This window comes from Thunnus maccoyii, chromosome 8 (genome assembly GCF_910596095.1).
Source record: "Thunnus maccoyii chromosome 8, fThuMac1.1, whole genome shotgun sequence".
In the NCBI taxonomy this organism is placed as follows: domain Eukaryota; kingdom Metazoa; phylum Chordata; class Actinopteri; order Scombriformes; family Scombridae; genus Thunnus; species Thunnus maccoyii.
In genome coordinates, this window is record NC_056540.1 from 2,701,709 (window position 1) to 2,718,779 (window position 17,071).

The 17,071-nt window shown below is 41.6% G+C and overlaps 1 protein-coding gene across 2 annotated transcripts; it reads right to left on the reverse strand.

Annotated features, from left to right (window-relative positions):
• Window positions 1-170: 170 nt before the first annotated feature.
• elf2a (E74-like factor 2a (ets domain transcription factor)) lies at window positions 171-14,184 on the reverse strand. Of its 2 annotated transcripts, none has more exons than XM_042418540.1 (9): window positions 13,870-14,184; window positions 12,423-12,506; window positions 10,603-10,867; window positions 8,514-8,621; window positions 4,039-4,152; window positions 3,749-3,832; window positions 3,373-3,565; window positions 3,018-3,257; window positions 171-1,528 (listed from the first exon to the last, which is right to left on the reverse strand). In XM_042418540.1, the coding sequence occupies exons 2-9, from the start codon at window positions 12,495-12,497 to the stop codon at window positions 958-960; spliced, it is 1,650 nt and encodes a 549-aa protein (XP_042274474.1). In that variant the 5' UTR covers window positions 12,498-12,506; window positions 13,870-14,184; the 3' UTR covers window positions 171-957. The 2 variants fall into 2 exon arrangements, with proteins under 2 accessions (XP_042274474.1, XP_042274473.1); XM_042418539.1 differs by having other exon boundaries at window positions 297-1,528; window positions 4,039-4,155; window positions 13,870-14,183.
• Window positions 14,185-17,071: the final 2,887 nt, after the last annotated feature.

A 17,071-nucleotide genomic window follows, 5' to 3' on the forward strand; every position in this document is an offset into this window, starting at 1 on the left:
TTTCCCAACATCCTCTGTGCAACAACTCTAAATACTTCAGATTGCCTCTCAGAGTTGAGTTCATTGTTAAATAAAGCAACTTTTTTGTTTATTAAGTAAAGTTTCTGCTTGAGTTTTTTCCTTTTAAACCCAAGAAAGTTGTGAATATTATGATATTTATACCAGTATTGAGTGTGACATATTAAAACAGAACACACCAAGAATCCAGCACAATGAAGTGGTTCACTAATCTCCCGGCACCATCATCTCTCAACATGTCATATATTTCAGACTGTGTGTGTGTGTATTTTTGAATAAAAGACAGACTATAAGACCATTTTAATTCACATTTGTCTTTTTTATAATACATATTTCAGTAAAATCTACTTCAATACACTGATAGTACAAGAAAAAAAATAGTATATTATACTTCAAATTGGAGCACACCTTTTAGTTCTTTTATCTGGACGCAGACATCCTTTCACTCCCTTTTTATGAACAGTACAAAAAGACAAGTGTGGAGACTGACAGTGCTGTGGAGTAACAGAGCAGGAAACAAAGAGATGAATTCAAACTACATCTGTACTGATACATACCCGCTGAGTATCAAAAAATGCTTTTTACATTTCTGTTTACAACAAAGTCTTATCAGGCTTTTTATATTATGTTTGATTACAAAAAGGACTGGTTTCATTTACAATCTAAGGCTGCTCATCTCTGAGCTCTGAAGGGTGTGTATGTGTGTGTGCACGCATGTGTGTGTGTGTGTGTGTGTGTGTTTGTACAACAGTCCCTTTAATCCTTTGTGGGGTTTCAGCAGCTCTGTAGTAAGAGCAGACTGACAGTCTGGGCCAATCAGAGAGCAGCTCTGCTCTGTGGTGGTGGAGGGGAGGGTCCTGCACTTCCTCAGCAGTGTCCACAGTCACTTCCTGTTCCTCCCCTCAGTGGCCCCCCCCCGCCCGGCTGAGGGCGCAGCTCTCAGGAAGCTGGGGTTTCTGCTGATGCTGCAGGCGGGCTGGAGGGGGGCGGAGCCTCTGCTGCAGCCTCTGATTGTGCTGCATTGGGCTGACTGCTGGAGGGCTTTGGGGGCGGGGTGGGGCTTTTGGGCGGGGCGGGGTGAGGCTGGCTGACCTGCACGGAGAGCTGCGGCAGCGGCTGAGCCACCGCCGCTGGCTTGGCCAGGATGAGCTGTGGTGCTGGCCGGCCCGCGGCTAGCTGGACCGTCTGGGGGGCGGTTGCTTTTATGGCGGTCTGCGCTAACTGTGTAGCGACAGGTTTGGCCTGGATGAGCTGCGTCACCTGGCCTGACGAGTTAGCCTGCATGAGCGTGGCCAGCTGGTTGGCTGGGATGGTGATGATGGTGATCTTCTCGCCTGCTTTGGAGCCGGCGGGCAGCATGGTGGGAAGCGCCTGGATGACCAGTTTGGGGGGAGCGCTGGCATTAGTTACCGTTACCGGGACTCCTGCCGTGGTGGTGAGGATGGAGGAGGAGTTTAACGTCACCTGACCTAGAGAGTTAGTCATGACCACTGGCATGGCTCGGATGGGCCTGCAGGAGAGAGAAGAAGAAGAACATTAATTACATCCCTGCAGTCCATTCATTTCTGGTAAGTGGACAGTATAAGCACACAGCCCTGACACAGCTGCTCAACTCACCAGTATTAACTGTAGGTGTAACTGAGCTAAAGAGCGTTGAACTCAGGTTCTTTGTGCTCAGGAAGAAGCACGCACATTTAAACTCAGATATGTTTGATATCTGCATCAATCTGGACGTCTAAATCAACTAGTGATAGCAGGAAAAAGAGGATGTGATGCAGCCCAATTACATTTCTTTTTAACTCCTGATCCAGCCATTTGTTTGATATTTCAAACCAAAAAACAAGATCAAAAATGAACTACTGATATTTTTAATGTGATTACAAACAGCATTTTGTTGGCCATGATAATAGCTGATAACCTGCATGTTCCAGTGTTATGCCTCTCTGACTGACTTCATTTAGTTATATATTTATATATATATATATTTATGTTTGATCTTAAAAGTAACAACAATTCTACCCTGTAACTACACTGTCAGTCAGTTTGTCCTGTGAGTCAGCATTGTTCCACCTGCGGTTCAAAGCCATGTGTCCAGTGAAGACAAAACCAGTCAAGGGTTGTAGAAAAGCAGCTGTGGGTGGGTGCAGATGAGAAAAGGCTGGTGCAGAAAAAAAAAAACTGTTTTGTATGGTTGTATGGGCACACTTTGGCTTCATTCAACACCATACAGGACAAAAGCTGAACAGAAAAGTGCAGTAGTGCAGCCTCTTTTGGAGCGTTCAGTGTGACATGGTCAGGTCCCCCGGGTTTTACTGAGTATAGTGATGAGGTTAAACCTGAGATTAGCTACTAGTGAGCCCTGGAGCTGTAGAGCACTCTCCTCTGGGCAGCTTGTTTCAGACACAGCAGTGTTTGTTAAAGTAATGTTACTTTAAAAGATCCAGCTGACAGGATCATCATATACATACCAGAAGTCATCATGTGGGCTATTATCTTTACCTTCAGACCCCTGTTGTGTGCACGTGGATTGTTTATGATTCCACACGTGCCTGGATTTACAGTTCAAAGGGTGTCTTGAAGTTTATCTGGAGTTTGTTCAGCTCAGACTTGTTAAATGCAGTTTATAGCTGGCTGGATCATGAGCAGGACATCTGAATGTGCCCCTTACATGAATTCTTACTTCTGAAGAAAGATCTCTGGGTGTAATTCCCACAATAAAGAGTTGAATATCTACACATGATCAAACAGGCTGTACAGTCAATGAATATCATACGAGAAAAAGAACCAGTACAAATATAGTTTGAGATATTTCAAAGTTCAATTCTACTAACTGCACACAGTCAGTTGTCCATGACAACTGGGCAAACTCCATTTGCTGAGGAAAACTGAGTAATGGTTGAAAGCTCTGGTAAAAGCTAGACAGAGACCCTTGTGTTAAGAATTGTTTTGGGACTTTTGTTGTGATATTCAAACAGCTGATTGGGACAAAGATGTCAGACCTGGTGGCGGCGTTGCTGGGGATGACAGTGACGTAGGTCTGCTGAGGCTGGGTGGCGGCGGGGGAGTTGGTGCCCAGGCTGGCGGGACCCTGCTGACCTGACACCATGCCCTCGCTGTCCTCCACCTCCTCGCCCTCCTCTTCGTCGTCAATCACTCGGATGTTCTTGGGCATGTCTTTGAACTGGTAGGCCAGCCGCTGACCCTCCACTTTCGCAAGGATGCCACGCTGGTAGTAATACCTACACACACACACACACACACACACACACACACACACACACACACAGCATGTTTAGGTCTGGCAGACTCTTGTCAGAATGATTAAAGCTCAGGTGTTTGTGAAGGCGAGCTGACCTCAGGGCCCGCCCCATCGTTTCGTAGTTCATGTCGGGCTTGTTCTTGTGTTTCCCCCACAGTTTGGACACGGCCTTGGAGTCGACCAGTTTGAAGATGCCTTTCTCCCTCTGCATCCACTTGATGTAGCGGGGGCAGGTGTTTTTATCCTGCAACAGCTCCAGCAGGAACTCCCACAGGTAGGTGGTGTTGCCTGGAGGAAACCAAAAAAACAACATGAAATCCTCAAGTTCTGAATCTTCGTCTGGCTACTATGATGTATCAGTAATGGCAAACAGGTATATTTGATAGACCAATACATCTGAGACATCATACTGCATAACCACTGTCACTAGTGGAATATACTCTACCCAGAGGCTGTCACACCAACACACACCTTTTCCCTCCCTCGGTCTCTTCTTGATCCCCAGGTCAAAGGAACCATTGGATGCAGGCTGGTGTGTCTTGGGCTTACGTCCTCCTGCATTTAACACACACACACACACACACACACACACACACACACACACACACACACACACACACACACACACACACACACACACACACACACACACAGAGTTAAATTCTCCATTGACATCATTTTCCCCATCAGTCAGCCTCTACTTCATATATGAGCAAGTACAGTAGAGGTGAACAGTAGCAGCATGTCATAGTGACACTGACCTCCTCTCTTCTTCTTGGCAGCAGGTTCACATTCAGGAGGGATGGGGAAGGACTCCTCCTCTATGGGTCCGCACTCTGTCGAGACCTCCACCACTGTCTCCATCATCACGTCCTCTGCTGGGGACAAACACACCACAACATTCACACTCCTCTCCTGCTGCTGGACCACGACAGAAATCAAACATGTGTACTCTGCAATAAGCTGTTTCAAACCATTGGGAGATGCCCAAGGTCAGTACAGAGTCAGTAAAGCACGTGTGAAAATGTTGACCTGCTGGTGGCGCTAGAGGAAAGTCAGAGGATCACCACAGTCAGTAGGGTTCTTCCTCTGGAGACCATAAATGTACAAAATGTTTGTTGTAATGTACAAAATGTTGTTGCCGTCTTAGACTACGTCCACATTAAGCTGGCTAAAATTCTAAAATGCCATTTTCAAACAGGAGTTTCAGCTTGTTTCTGCAAATACCTCCGTCCACATTAAAACGCCTTAACAGGTAATTCTCCTCCTACTGGGCATGTGTGGAGGACAGATGTCAGCCATAGAAAACCAGAGAAGAAGAAACGGTACACTGTTTCCATTTCCACAGCGGCTTCCTGACACTCAGCTTAATGTGAGCAGTTTGAGCAGAGAAAGGTGGTAGATAGCTCCGTTGTCAACGTAGACAATACAGAGAACACTCGCATGAAGCCGTCTGCCATTGTTGTTATTGTTGTTATGTTTCTTCTTCTTTCTCTTCCAATGAAATGCTTTCTGCCACTGTTTTGTCAGCGATATGACAGCGTTTCTACAAAGCTCTGTTTTTCCCCCGTACACACTACAATGCCAAGCCAGTGTTTTCACATTTACACACTCTGGAGGCCGTTTTGTTCATCTTTCAAAGAATAAACATGTTGCTTTCAAAAGCTAGCCTGCGCTAGTGCTTTATTCCCGCTATAATTTTCAACGTGCTACATTTTCACATCCACAATTCCCTACTTCCTGGTTACACACCACAACAACAAATATGTACTGACCTCTACTGGCCAACTCTGATATCGCATGAGTTTGCTTTAAACAAACATGCAGTTTGTTTTAAAAAGCTTTGGACGTACGCACAAATCTGTGCCTCAACTGTGAGTACAAACATTTTAAGCACAAATCTAGTATTCATCAATATCTTTTTACCTGAATTTGTTCTTACTCTGGAAACAAATTTAGAAGTGCCTTAGACCCTACATATGCATAAATCATACATCATACATCGCACCGTCTTAAAAATATAGGTCTAGTCAAATTAGAGCCTGGTCAATATATCGGTCAGCTGATATTATCCTAAACATCTCGGTATCGGCATATATGTTGTCCAATATGCATCTTATGTAGCATTTTATGTATGTTTTTCTTGATTCAAGTTTAATATATAGGTACGTATATTTGTGTTGTGTTTTTTATAGTAATTTATAATCATTAAATTCTGAGTGAAGTTTACTGTTTCAGTGCACTGATGTCATTTTATACAAGTAAGTTTGTTGTTAAACTAATGTAAATGTCATGCCTCCATTACATATCTGTCACAAGTGTTTGATAACCACATTTGAGGGATCATTGCAAAAAATGCTGCTCTCAGTGTGTCTCTCTCTGGATGGCAGACAGGTTGCTCCGGTTCTGGTTTGAAGCGGCAGCTGCACTGGTGAGCGGCTGTACACAGAGGACGACTCACTTGGCCTGCCGTCACTAACTCTTAAGGAAGGGGATGATTTTGAGCATCAACGAATATCTCATCTTGTTAAATGTCCGATGTAACCGGCAACACCGGTGTTGTCACGAGTTTATTAATCAGTGGGAAAGTGTTCTCACCGTGGTATCTCTACTGGTTAACCAGCAGCAGCCTGTTCAGTGCTCCTCACAGCCTGGCAGGTCAGTATTAACACCATGCTCACCTGGTGCAGCAGTAGAGACTTCTTTAGATCAATTCCACACATCTACACATTTAGGAACTTTTTATTTTGTTACTGTGTGGTGGTTTGCAGGTTGTATACAGGATTCACAATCAGGCTCCAGACGGTTGTGCCATTGACATGTTTACTTTTGAAACTATAGTTTGCATTAGCTTTTCTACATTTTTACCATCATAGCCACTGCTGCACTGCTCCAACAGAGCTTTCCTCACATAGAGAAATGTGGGTGTGGTAGTATGCTAATTACTGATAGTGAGCATGCACCTGTCAATTCAGCAGGATTCTGATTCACTAACATACACACAGTGGTAGGAATAAAGTTGGCCGGTGTGCACGTGTCATGAATCCGACGGTAATTAAGAGTGTGCACTTAGTTTGTGTGCAAAGAACATTTCTACGCACAAATTAGTGAAGGAGGCCCGTTTTCTCGTTATTCTTGTTGTGTATCGGGTTGTCTGCCATCAACAACGTTGATGCTGATGCTGAGGTGGAAGTACCACCGACATTGGCCAGCAGCTCAACAGGAAAGTCCGGCAGCTCAGACAGGGTAAGATTTGCATAACATACAGGATAGAGAATAGAGCCTTAACCCACAACTATTCAACATTCCCTGCAGAGACACAATGAGGATCTGTGTTAATTATCTTATTGTTCTTGTCCACAGGAAAGAGGAAGCAAGACAACAACACAGAGCTGCTGCAGTATTTGGACAGAGCAGATGAGTTGTTCATGCAGCACAGCAGAGACCTGAATGAGGACAGAAATGCTCTGCTTGGGCTTCTGGTGGCGCTTATAGAGGCTCAGTCAAACTAATAATGTATGAAAACATGGAAAAGTTGTGCAACAAGTCTACTGAAACTGCATATTTGTTTACTTGTTGTTTTGTTCTTCTTGATTGCACTACACTCTACGCTTGTTTACTTTAACATTTTCATTGTGATGTTTCTGTTTTGTTATGATTGTATTTAATTAATTTATATACTTTTCCAAAATGAACTTATTTTCTAAATAGATATGTCAGCTTCTCAAATATGATTCTTATGTCAAACTGGGGCTCGGTGCTCCGGTTGGATCCAAACGGAGAGCCGGGGCTAGCTGGGAGGCTAACGCTCCGCTAGCCTACCAGGGAGCCCCGGTTTGTTATTCAGGTTAAAGTGGGAAGAAGCAGCAGGTCTGTCGGGCAGCTGAGTGAAGAGGAGCCTGCGGAGGACGCACGTGTTAGACCCGCTTTCACTACAGGCAGATTCACTCGCTACAGGGCGAGGAAATAAAACCAATGAATCAATAAGTACAAACACTGGTGATTTCTTCCTGTGGAGCCCACATGCAAACTACTTTGGTTCACCGCTGTAAAGGAAAGAGGTGTGCTAGATTTGCAACACAAGACAAAACGAGAGCATCGTTACAAAATGACAATAATAAACAATAATCCTTTATCTCGATTATCTTGTTTTCATAATCAGCCCTACTCTCTTGTATAATTGTAGAAATAATTGTTATTAGTGTCTGTATATTTCTTAGTATCCATGTTGTTAGTTTGCTTAGTTATGAGACAATAATTTGTGCCTGATGAAAAATGAAGCGGAGCAGCAGCAGACCACAGCTCTGCAGCTCTGCAGCTCTGCTTCTGCTATGTTCACATTTCAGAAAATGTGATTAATATTTCCCTCATTAATAATCCCTTTCCTCCCTCCGATGCCTCCGGGGGAAGATCTCTGTTCATCCTGAACACATTTTCTACTGTTCCCAGACACTGTTCGTCTCCAGCCCTCAGGCAGATATGGCTGCTGGAACAGTTACAGTCCTCTTTACATAGACCTACTCCTGTTCTTCTCTTCCAGACCACACAGCACAAACATCATTCAGAGAGCATTTCTAAATAGTTTGATGCAAGAACTTTCTGGTCAATTTCATCTTACAAGTAAGCAGAAATTTCTGAAGGCATGACAACTGACTAAAAAAAACACCAGCGTTTTGCTGAATAGGAAAGTTTCACAAGGTTGACGTCACACTTCTATGAACGTGTACTTGTGTGTGTTCATGTCAGCTGTGGTTGCTCTACGTGAGGGCTGGACTTCTTTGTTCTTATTTTTTGTGGTCTTGTTCCGTTATTAGAAACGTTACAATATTTATCCTCATTGTTTTTTATTTTTGTACATAACGAATTCAATGCCTCCACTCTTAAAAATGTTTAAAAAGTTTGAAGACTTTTTAAGGATCAGCGGGGTGATTTTGACAGAGGCCTCGAAATTCTCTATGCAGGAAAAACCCTGACTAAATAAACTGATGACAAGAAGAAATCCATCAGGATGTGTGTGGCTTCATCTTCATCTGTCATCCTCCTAATGGTACACACATCCCTGCCGATATGATCCATGTGCAATAAAAGCAGCCACTGACTGCTGTAATCATTTGCCATCTAACATGTACAACAGGCAACATGCTGATGGCCAAGTCCACTAGTAGTTCCTCATCCATTTGACTCATAGATTGCTGTGTTTATCACCCGGAGGAGGAAGTAGTGAAAGTGTGTTTACCTGTGTTGCGTTCGTTGTGCAGTCCTCCGGGAGACTCCATGTGAAGAAGAGCTTCAGCTGCTTCAAACGTTTTGTCAAAACACACCATGTCGTGACCTGACATCTCCACTGAGAAGAGGAGCAGAGAGAGAGAGTCTGTCAGCACACAGACCGCTAAGAACAATGCATGCTCAGTGTACAACCGCTTATATCACCAGACGACAACACTTAGATCCTGTTTCTGCTGACTGAATGTTACGTTCACGACAATCACCGTGCGACTACAATCTCAACTATTTTGAAATGTTGACTTCCTTGTTTGAAGTTTGTAGTGGCCTCCCTTCCTGTTTCCTGTAATCTCACCTACAGACGCAGACATGGCTCCTGCCAGCAGAGGGCAGTCTACTGCTGTCATACACGCAGTGTAGAAGTGTAGATTATTATGAATGACACAAAGCGTGAGTAGTGCATTTAAGCTCTGTTTAACAATAAAAAATTAACTCTGGAAGTTCAAGAACATTTAGCAAAACAGAGCAGATGCATTCCAACCCTGATCTGGATTCTATCTGGATAATCAGCAGCAGAAACACCTCCATGTACACTCTAAAATATCAGCTGATATTCTATATTGTTCTCATATGCAGATCTACTAACAAGTATTGTATGTGCATCCAAAGACTGATAATATATTATTCCTCAATCCCAAACACACACCGTCCTGCTGCCACAAATATTCACTAGAGAACCAAATGTAGATTCATCCGCTGCTGAAAATAGTCCCCAACAAATGCACTACTTCCTCCTGTTTGAGTCATGATTGCTAAAAACTACAGTAACCAGCTGTTTTAGGAAATTACTGAAGCTTTTTGTAAAAGTGAAACTATACATTTTGAGCTGTTTTTAAAGATGAATATATTCAATGGGAATCAAAGGAGCTTTAAAGGATGAACACATTGGTTTTGTTGACTATAACAAAAACATAGAATACCAGCCTGCTTTACCCTTTAAAAATCCCACTAGCTTTTGTTATGAATTATATCCTTTAGCTATACAACTAAACTAAATCATTCATTCATTAATACTGTTACAATAGTATTAAAATGTATTTATAACCACAAAAAAAACCCTGCTCCACCCTACAAATGAACTTTATCAAACACTGTATGCAAACAAAGCAAACAAAGATGTTGGTCATCAGTTGCGTTCATGTTGACCTTTTTCTTTTTAGGAGCCTTGGGAATGATTCAATTCACTATTTTCAGCCTCTTACTCCAGCACATTGTGTAACAAATCATTCACTCATGTTTTAATACATAAGTGACAGTTCATGTGACCGGTCCTGATGAAGGTCACTGACTGATGGAAAAGTCTGAGAGTAGACGTCTTTTTGATTTGACAAAGTCAGCTGCATTCATCTGGAAGCATCTTCTGCTGCTTGTATGAGGATAATGAAATGAATGTGTGAAGGAACATCACTGGCTGGAATGTCTCCTGTAGAAACACACAAGTTGTTCTGCTCTGTTCTCTTACTGACAAATCTCTGTTGTAATGCTAATACCAGGTAAACCACTGTTATCCAAACCCTGTACGGGCACTGAAACACACATGGATGTAGTTAGTAGAGTTGGCTGGAAGTTTTGTGGTGCAGTGTGTGTTTGTTGGCTGGCTGGTTGGCTCACCAACTCACTAATGTTAGTCTCTTTGGTGATGATGTACAAAGTATTAACAAAAAAATGCATCTTTGTCAAGAAAAGCTAATTATTAAGTTCTTAAATCAAAAACACACTCAAACGTTTGCCTTCCTGAAGATGAACTGCAAGACAAACTTTGTGTGTGTGCTGTACACTGTTCAGGTGCTGCACTGGGCCCCTGCGATGCAGTTGAGACATATTGTTATTAATAACTCAGCTTGCTACGTGTGATTCTTATGTCATCTGTTTTTCAGCCACCTGAAGTTTCAGTCAATTGTTATTATGGAGAACAAGCAGAGAAGCCCAGATTGAAAACAACCACAATCATATTAAATCCATTAAATCCTGCTATTGTGACACTTTTTAAAAGCAGTGAGATTTCACACTTTCACTTTCACATTCAGAGAACACAGCCTCACCGGTCTCTGCCACCTCTGTGACCACCTCCTGCTCCTCGGCCACGTCCTGCATCAGGTACGTCTCGTCGTCGTAGACCAGCACCTGTGCAGAGTAGCACTCCTCCACCTGGGCGCTGGGCACCTCCTCCACAATCACCGCCGGACAGCCCTCCTCCTGCAGGACCACGCCCTCCTCATCCTCCTCCTCCTCCACGATCACCGCCTCCACCTCCTGCTGCACCACTTCTTCCTCCTCCTCCTCCTCCTCAGCAGGCTGCTGCTCGCACTGAACGGTTTGGAAAGATGCAAAAAAAAAAAAAAAAAAGGGTAGGTGTTTTGAAATGTCAGAATATTTTAAGATTTCAGCAGTTCACTTGGTGCAGAGAAAGTTATTCTAATGGATAAGAAGCTATAAAGATAAGATCCATTTCCTTTTAACTGTGTTTTTATCCCTTGATCGGACTTTTAGAGGCTTTTTTTTTAGTCATCTAATAATAAAAGAATACATATGCACTGCACACAGCTCTGCTCTTGATCTCTCTTGGCAGCAAATCTTACAGAAAACTCCCAACCTGTTCATCTTCCACCTCTCTACTGGTTGGATTTTTGTGGACACGGTGGCTGATGTAGGATCAGTATTTCCTCCCACTCATGGCTGCTTTGTGTCAACATTTTCTACTGCCTCACACTACATACTCGGTCGTTTTGTCATAACACACGGTAAAGAGTCTCCTCTTCATAGAGTTCATAGTATTTATGTCATTTTAAAATCACACAAGCGGTGGATACACGATAAAGGCAGTTAACAAGTGGCTCACCTTCCGAGCTCTGGTGATCTGAGACATATTGTGATATTGTGTGTAAACATTTAGACAGTGTGAAGACATTCAGAAGGAAAGCTGTTCACTCTGTTATAATAATGTGTTACGTGTGCCTGTGTGTTCTAGACCCCTATATGAAACCGACAGGAAACCATCATCTTCGTTTCACAATAGCAGCATGTGTCTACTCTACGCTGCAACTTGGCTATATGGTTGAACTCATTACTACAACATCAATAAGAAAACGGATGTATCACACTGTGTGGTCAATGCACAGAAAATCTTAAAATCATACATTTGGACAGCAGAATTTTCTAAAATCATAGTATAACATGATCATGATAAGATTCTACTGGAAATAGTTAACTAGTACGTTCAATTTGTGCCCAGCATGTTTCCAGGTTAGTTCACCTGTGTTGCTATGACGTCTGGTGCCAATTCAGACATCTAATAAAACTTTATGGGTTGTTGTGCTGGCTTAATACCAAACAAGTACAAGTACAAACCACAAAATACTTCAACTCAAATGCCAGATACTTTGGAATGTCTTTGTTGTTGCACTTTTCCTCTGACAACTGGATCCTCAAAAGCTTCTCCTGTGAGATGCTGAATGTATTTCTTTTGCTTACGTTTTTTTAATTTTAACTAACAATAATCAATTAAGTTTTATGAAAAGCACAACAAGTTACTAGTCAACATTTTAAGCAGGCAAATGGGCTATTCTCAACAGAATAGCCAGGTTTAGTTTGGATACAGATTACACATTTTGACGACTTTTGCTCAACACCAGTGAGCTGACTGATATATTGTGCCCCCTTAAGCACACTACATTAGACAAATGTCTCACTTTTAAAGATTTCAACTGCAGCAAACATCTCATTAACCCATGTGCATCACAGAGAAAAGCTCAATTCACTGGACTCTCTTCTTCTTCTTCCACTGACTGTCCAACCATTAGCACAACCTTTATTTTATTTTGCTGACTACCATGACTGCAGGTGTGGGGTCACAGACGCTTACCTGCTGGGGCTCTTCCACCACGGTGACATACTCCACTATGTTCCCTCCACCGTCTGACACTACCACCGAGGTCATCACTCATTCCTACCAAAACAAAAGCATAGGATGGAGAGGATGGAGACAACAATGCTTACATAACAGAAAGGAAGGATTTCTAAGTATGATTTGATGTGTGAGTGTGTCTGTGTTAGTGTGTGGTGATGAGAAAGCCCCACGGCACCCTCTCTCCTTGTGACTTATCCCAAAAATGTTGTGGTCTTTGTTGTGAGGAAAGAAGACCCAGTCAATAAGTCGTCCTGTAATTCCAATCTTATGGTAAATTCTGCTAATAAGTGATCCAACATCAGGCCTTTTTTTGTGTCAATAACACTGTCACTACATTTAGTGAAAATGCAACTTATCTGTCATAGACCTTCATCAAGCATTACAGAACCAGTTGAATCACAAATACCTGAGACAATAAGAGCATCAATAATTGATAGAAAATAAATATTTGGCTCTTGTATGAAGACATTGTTTCAAATTGTGAGTTTGATGCCTAATGAGGCATCAAACTCACAATGATTACACTCAGTTTCATATTTCAATAACATTAAAACTTATGCAGCTGGTTCACACTGTTCACAATAGCCTTCTATGATATTGTGAGTTAAGACTAAGCATAATAGGGAAACTAGTTCATAAAGTCTTAACTCATAAATATTTCTTAAAGTATGTAAGAAAAGTTGAACATGGCAGAGACTTGGTATACAGTTTATATCTTACTTATAAGAAAATTAAATGGCATCATTTGGAGGGAGTTTTGCTGATAGATCATCCTTTACAGTGATCAAAACAAGTATCCTAAATTCTTGCAACTCAGAAGATGCAAAGACACCCGTACCATTGGCCAAATGCCAGCACGACTAATTAAAGACATGAAGAGGCACTGAGAACACTGGCAGTCATGTCAAACACCTCTGGTTTGACTGAAGAGATGACAAGCACTGACCACTGTCAGCACACACACTAATGTTTACTTTCTGAGCGTGTTGGCACGTCAGTGCGCCTCCACAACTCCAAACTCTCCAGCTAACTAGTTAGCTTAGCTAATGCTTCGGCTGCTCACTAAACAAGACTATATCAACTTAGATACACCAACTGCTCACATTATGTACTTTATGTAACGTCATATATTCAGATATATATGCAATAAAAAACAACACTGCATTCCCCTTTACAAGGAAGATCAACCACAACCCAATAACTTAGCAATGGCTAGCAGTAAGGTTAGTTATTGAGCTTCTAACAGTTAGCAGATAGCTAGCTAACATACTGTATTTCGCGTATAGCGGGAGGAGTAAACTGTCACTGACTAGCAAATAGAGCAAATTAAGACATCTGTACTTGGAGCTCTGGTCTATCACAGCCTGCTGAAGTTTTAATGTAACGGGTTCCCTCCTCTTACCTTGTTTTGCTTTTGCTAACGATAAGTAAGCTCCGCGGCTAGCGCTAGCTGGGCCTAACGTTAGCCAAGTTGACAAGGCCAAAACGCTCACTTGGCTTGCACAAACAAGTCTTTGTAAGTCCTCCGTCGCTCAAAAATCACTTTGCAGACACCTATCGACTTCCTGCGTTGAAAACTGAAGGGTGAAGGTGGAAACGGGCCCTGGAGTTGTGTTTTGATTAGTGCTCGTCTCTTGCTATCCTGTAGCTTTCCGGCGCGCCGCCTCTTCGCTTGAACGGATCCAAGCGGGTCAAAGCACAGCCAGCCGTGACGTCACGACGACAAACCCTGCCAACAAGTAGCGTAACCTCGTATGTGTTGCCTGGTAGAATGTAAGCTTGTATCCCCTCTCCTGAATCAAATCACACATTTACTCTGAAAAAATGTACTCCGTACTTACACAAACATCAACAGTAACATCACTAAATAGATAAATAAACAATTAATAATTAATTGTTAATAAACAGATCATTACTGGGGCACATGTAAGGTCATATTAATTTAATTACTGTGATTATCAACTTGTTGCCGATATATTCTGTAATTTTACTATAGCAATATGGCAATACTGGTACTTGAAATAATATTATAAATGCCTAGAAAGAAAGGAAGAAAGAAAGAAAGGAAGAAAGAAAGAAAGAAAGAAAGAAAGAAAGAAAGAAAGAAAGAATGATTTAAAAACAGCAGAGTCAGGATTGGAATAACCTGGTGAAGTGATCGGCTGCCCCAGGGCTCAAGAGTCCTGGGGCCCCTGAGAGCCCCCAGTTCACTGTGTTGCAAATGAGTATTTTGATCAATTGACAAGTTTGGAAATGTGGTAACACGCTCAACTAAAACACAATATCAGCTGACATGATGTGGTGGTGGGTCTTACTGCTACTGCCTAACCTAGAGGCCCTGTCTTGACAAGGGTTCCTGTGTTGAAATGTAGTTTTAAGACCATTATTTCAACTGATGGTGTATATTCCTAAATGATTGCATTGACCATACACTAAATCTGGTCCCAGGTATGATAGAGGGTGGGAAGAACAGCGGGTTAAAAACAAAAACAAATCGTTTTTGCTCTCGTCATGGAAATTTTTCATCGTTGCTCAAGAACCACAAAAAGACACCAGAGAAAGCATTAAACATTGTTACTTGTTGAAGCAGTTGTAGACACTGTACAACTCATCACACAATCAATAACAATTATACAAATGTCCAAATACAAAAACACAAAACAAAAATACAGTTATCTTGTATTTTTGGAGAGAAAGCATGTTGTTCAGCCGGCCCTTTCTCTAAAGATTGCAAACACAAAGCAGACAGCTTTATACCTCTCCAGAAGCAAAGCTAAAAACAGTCTAGTCCCTAAATGGACACTCCTAAAAGCTGTTATACCTTCTTACAAACAAGTGTGCTCACATGATGATCCCACAGAGGCCTCATGGTCAGTAAATAACCCTCAGATAGAAACAAGGTCAAGAGTTCAACTAGCCTAGGAGTAGGATTTCTTCAGGAACATGCATGCCAGAATGACAATGACATTACATCACATTCAGTTAAAAAAACATACATGGAGCCCTTAGTTTGAAAACATTTGTAACATATATACAAAAGATTTATGAAATGATAATCTATTAATCAATTTTCTGAGCTGGAAATGATACCCTCTGTCAAGCTAACTGACAATAAAACTTATTTTGATGGATATGGCTGTGTTGTATATGAGGTGATGAAATGTTGTGGGTTTCCCAATGGAAACAGCTTCAGATGATTTCTGGACCACTCCAAATGATATTTGATATTTTAATGCAGGCAGGCAGACAAACATAAATACAGCAGCTCATAAAAATATTATAATGGTAATATCTGACAGCCTCACAATAATTAACTTTAAATGGTCAGTTCACCCAAAGTTCAAAATATATTTTTCTGAGCATGCAGATAGTGAAGGTTTTATTTGCCCAGTTCATGAGATATGTCTCTGAGATTTTTTTTATTACACCACAACTATGTGGATGGAAAGTAGTTTGTGATGCTCAGAGCTCTGAAAAATAACACTTGAAAATTCACTGAGTAATTATTATTGGGAATACTTTCTACTGAAGAAATAGTCCCTATGTTAACAAGGACATGGTTTCAGGAAATACGCATTGCTATTAAAGTTTAAACAGCACAAATTAAATTCCATTCACCTCCATTGTATTAGGGTGGCAGTAGAAGTTTCAGTGGCAGATATCTTAAAGCTAGCCTATGTAACCTTGACATAGACATAGACATGCAAGTAAGAAGTCGGTGAAGTAATGTCACTTACACATTCAGCTAAAGTTTGCTAACATTAGCCACCATAAACTACTAGTAGCAGCAAAATCTCTGCGTGTATTGAACTGAGCAAGGCTGTGTTTTATTGCTTATAACTCTACTTTTCATAACTCTTCAGCTGCTATTGCTTTTTTGAAAAGTTACATGGTTAGTTGCTTTAATTACCTGCTGTCGTCCCACTTTTAGCAAAATTGTGATGAAAAAATGGGGACAGTAGCAAGATCTCAGTGTCATATTTTTATTTCAGTTAAGTAGAAACACAAAAGTCCACAATTTATTTCAACCAGTAACTAACTGAACTCACTACCCAGCAAACTTTGACTTTACCACAGCAGCGTCAGAAGCACAGGCCATTGAGACAATTTAGACAAGTGGTTAAAGGTATACTATGTGGGATTTGTTGGTTGGTGTTTGTAAACACACAGCATTCAAAGTTAGCCCCTCCTCCCTGACTCCACGAGCGAGCAAGAGAGAGGGAGAGTGAGAGCAGCGGTGGTCGAGTGAGGTAGAGAGCGAATGAAGAGAGGGAGTGGCGCTGGCGAGAACAAAGCCACAAATCTGATAAATAAAACATTATTTTTTGATTGTTTCTGGGCAGTTGTGTTGTAAAGCACAAATAAACACACCCACACTAGTGTTTACAGATCTCACAAGAGAAAAAGGCAACCAGGTCTACGGAAACAACCCAAATGAAGTAACTTGACTCTCCAAAAAAAATTTTTTTTTTAAAAAAGCCCAAAACAGGTGACCATACCTGCCACAATGTGAGAAAGAGATTGATCAATTTATATATGTATGAATATATTTTGCATTTTATAAGAAACCATTTCAAAAATACTGTAACTTGTAACTTTACATT

Bases quoted from the DNA above. Each gene is read 5' to 3' on its own strand.
- elf2a (XM_042418539.1), bottom strand. From the start codon at position 12,497: ATGACCTCGGTGGTAGTGTCAGACGGTGGAGGGAACATAGTGGAGTAT. The intron at 10,868-12,422 runs GTAAGCGTCTGT...CAAACCGTTCAG, and splicing joins TGGTGGAAGAGCCCCAGCAG to TGCGAGCAGCAGCCTGCTGA. The intron at 3,566-3,748 runs GTGTGTGTTGGT...GGTTTCCTCCAG, and splicing joins GAGACCGAGGGAGGGAAAAG to GCAACACCACCTACCTGTGG.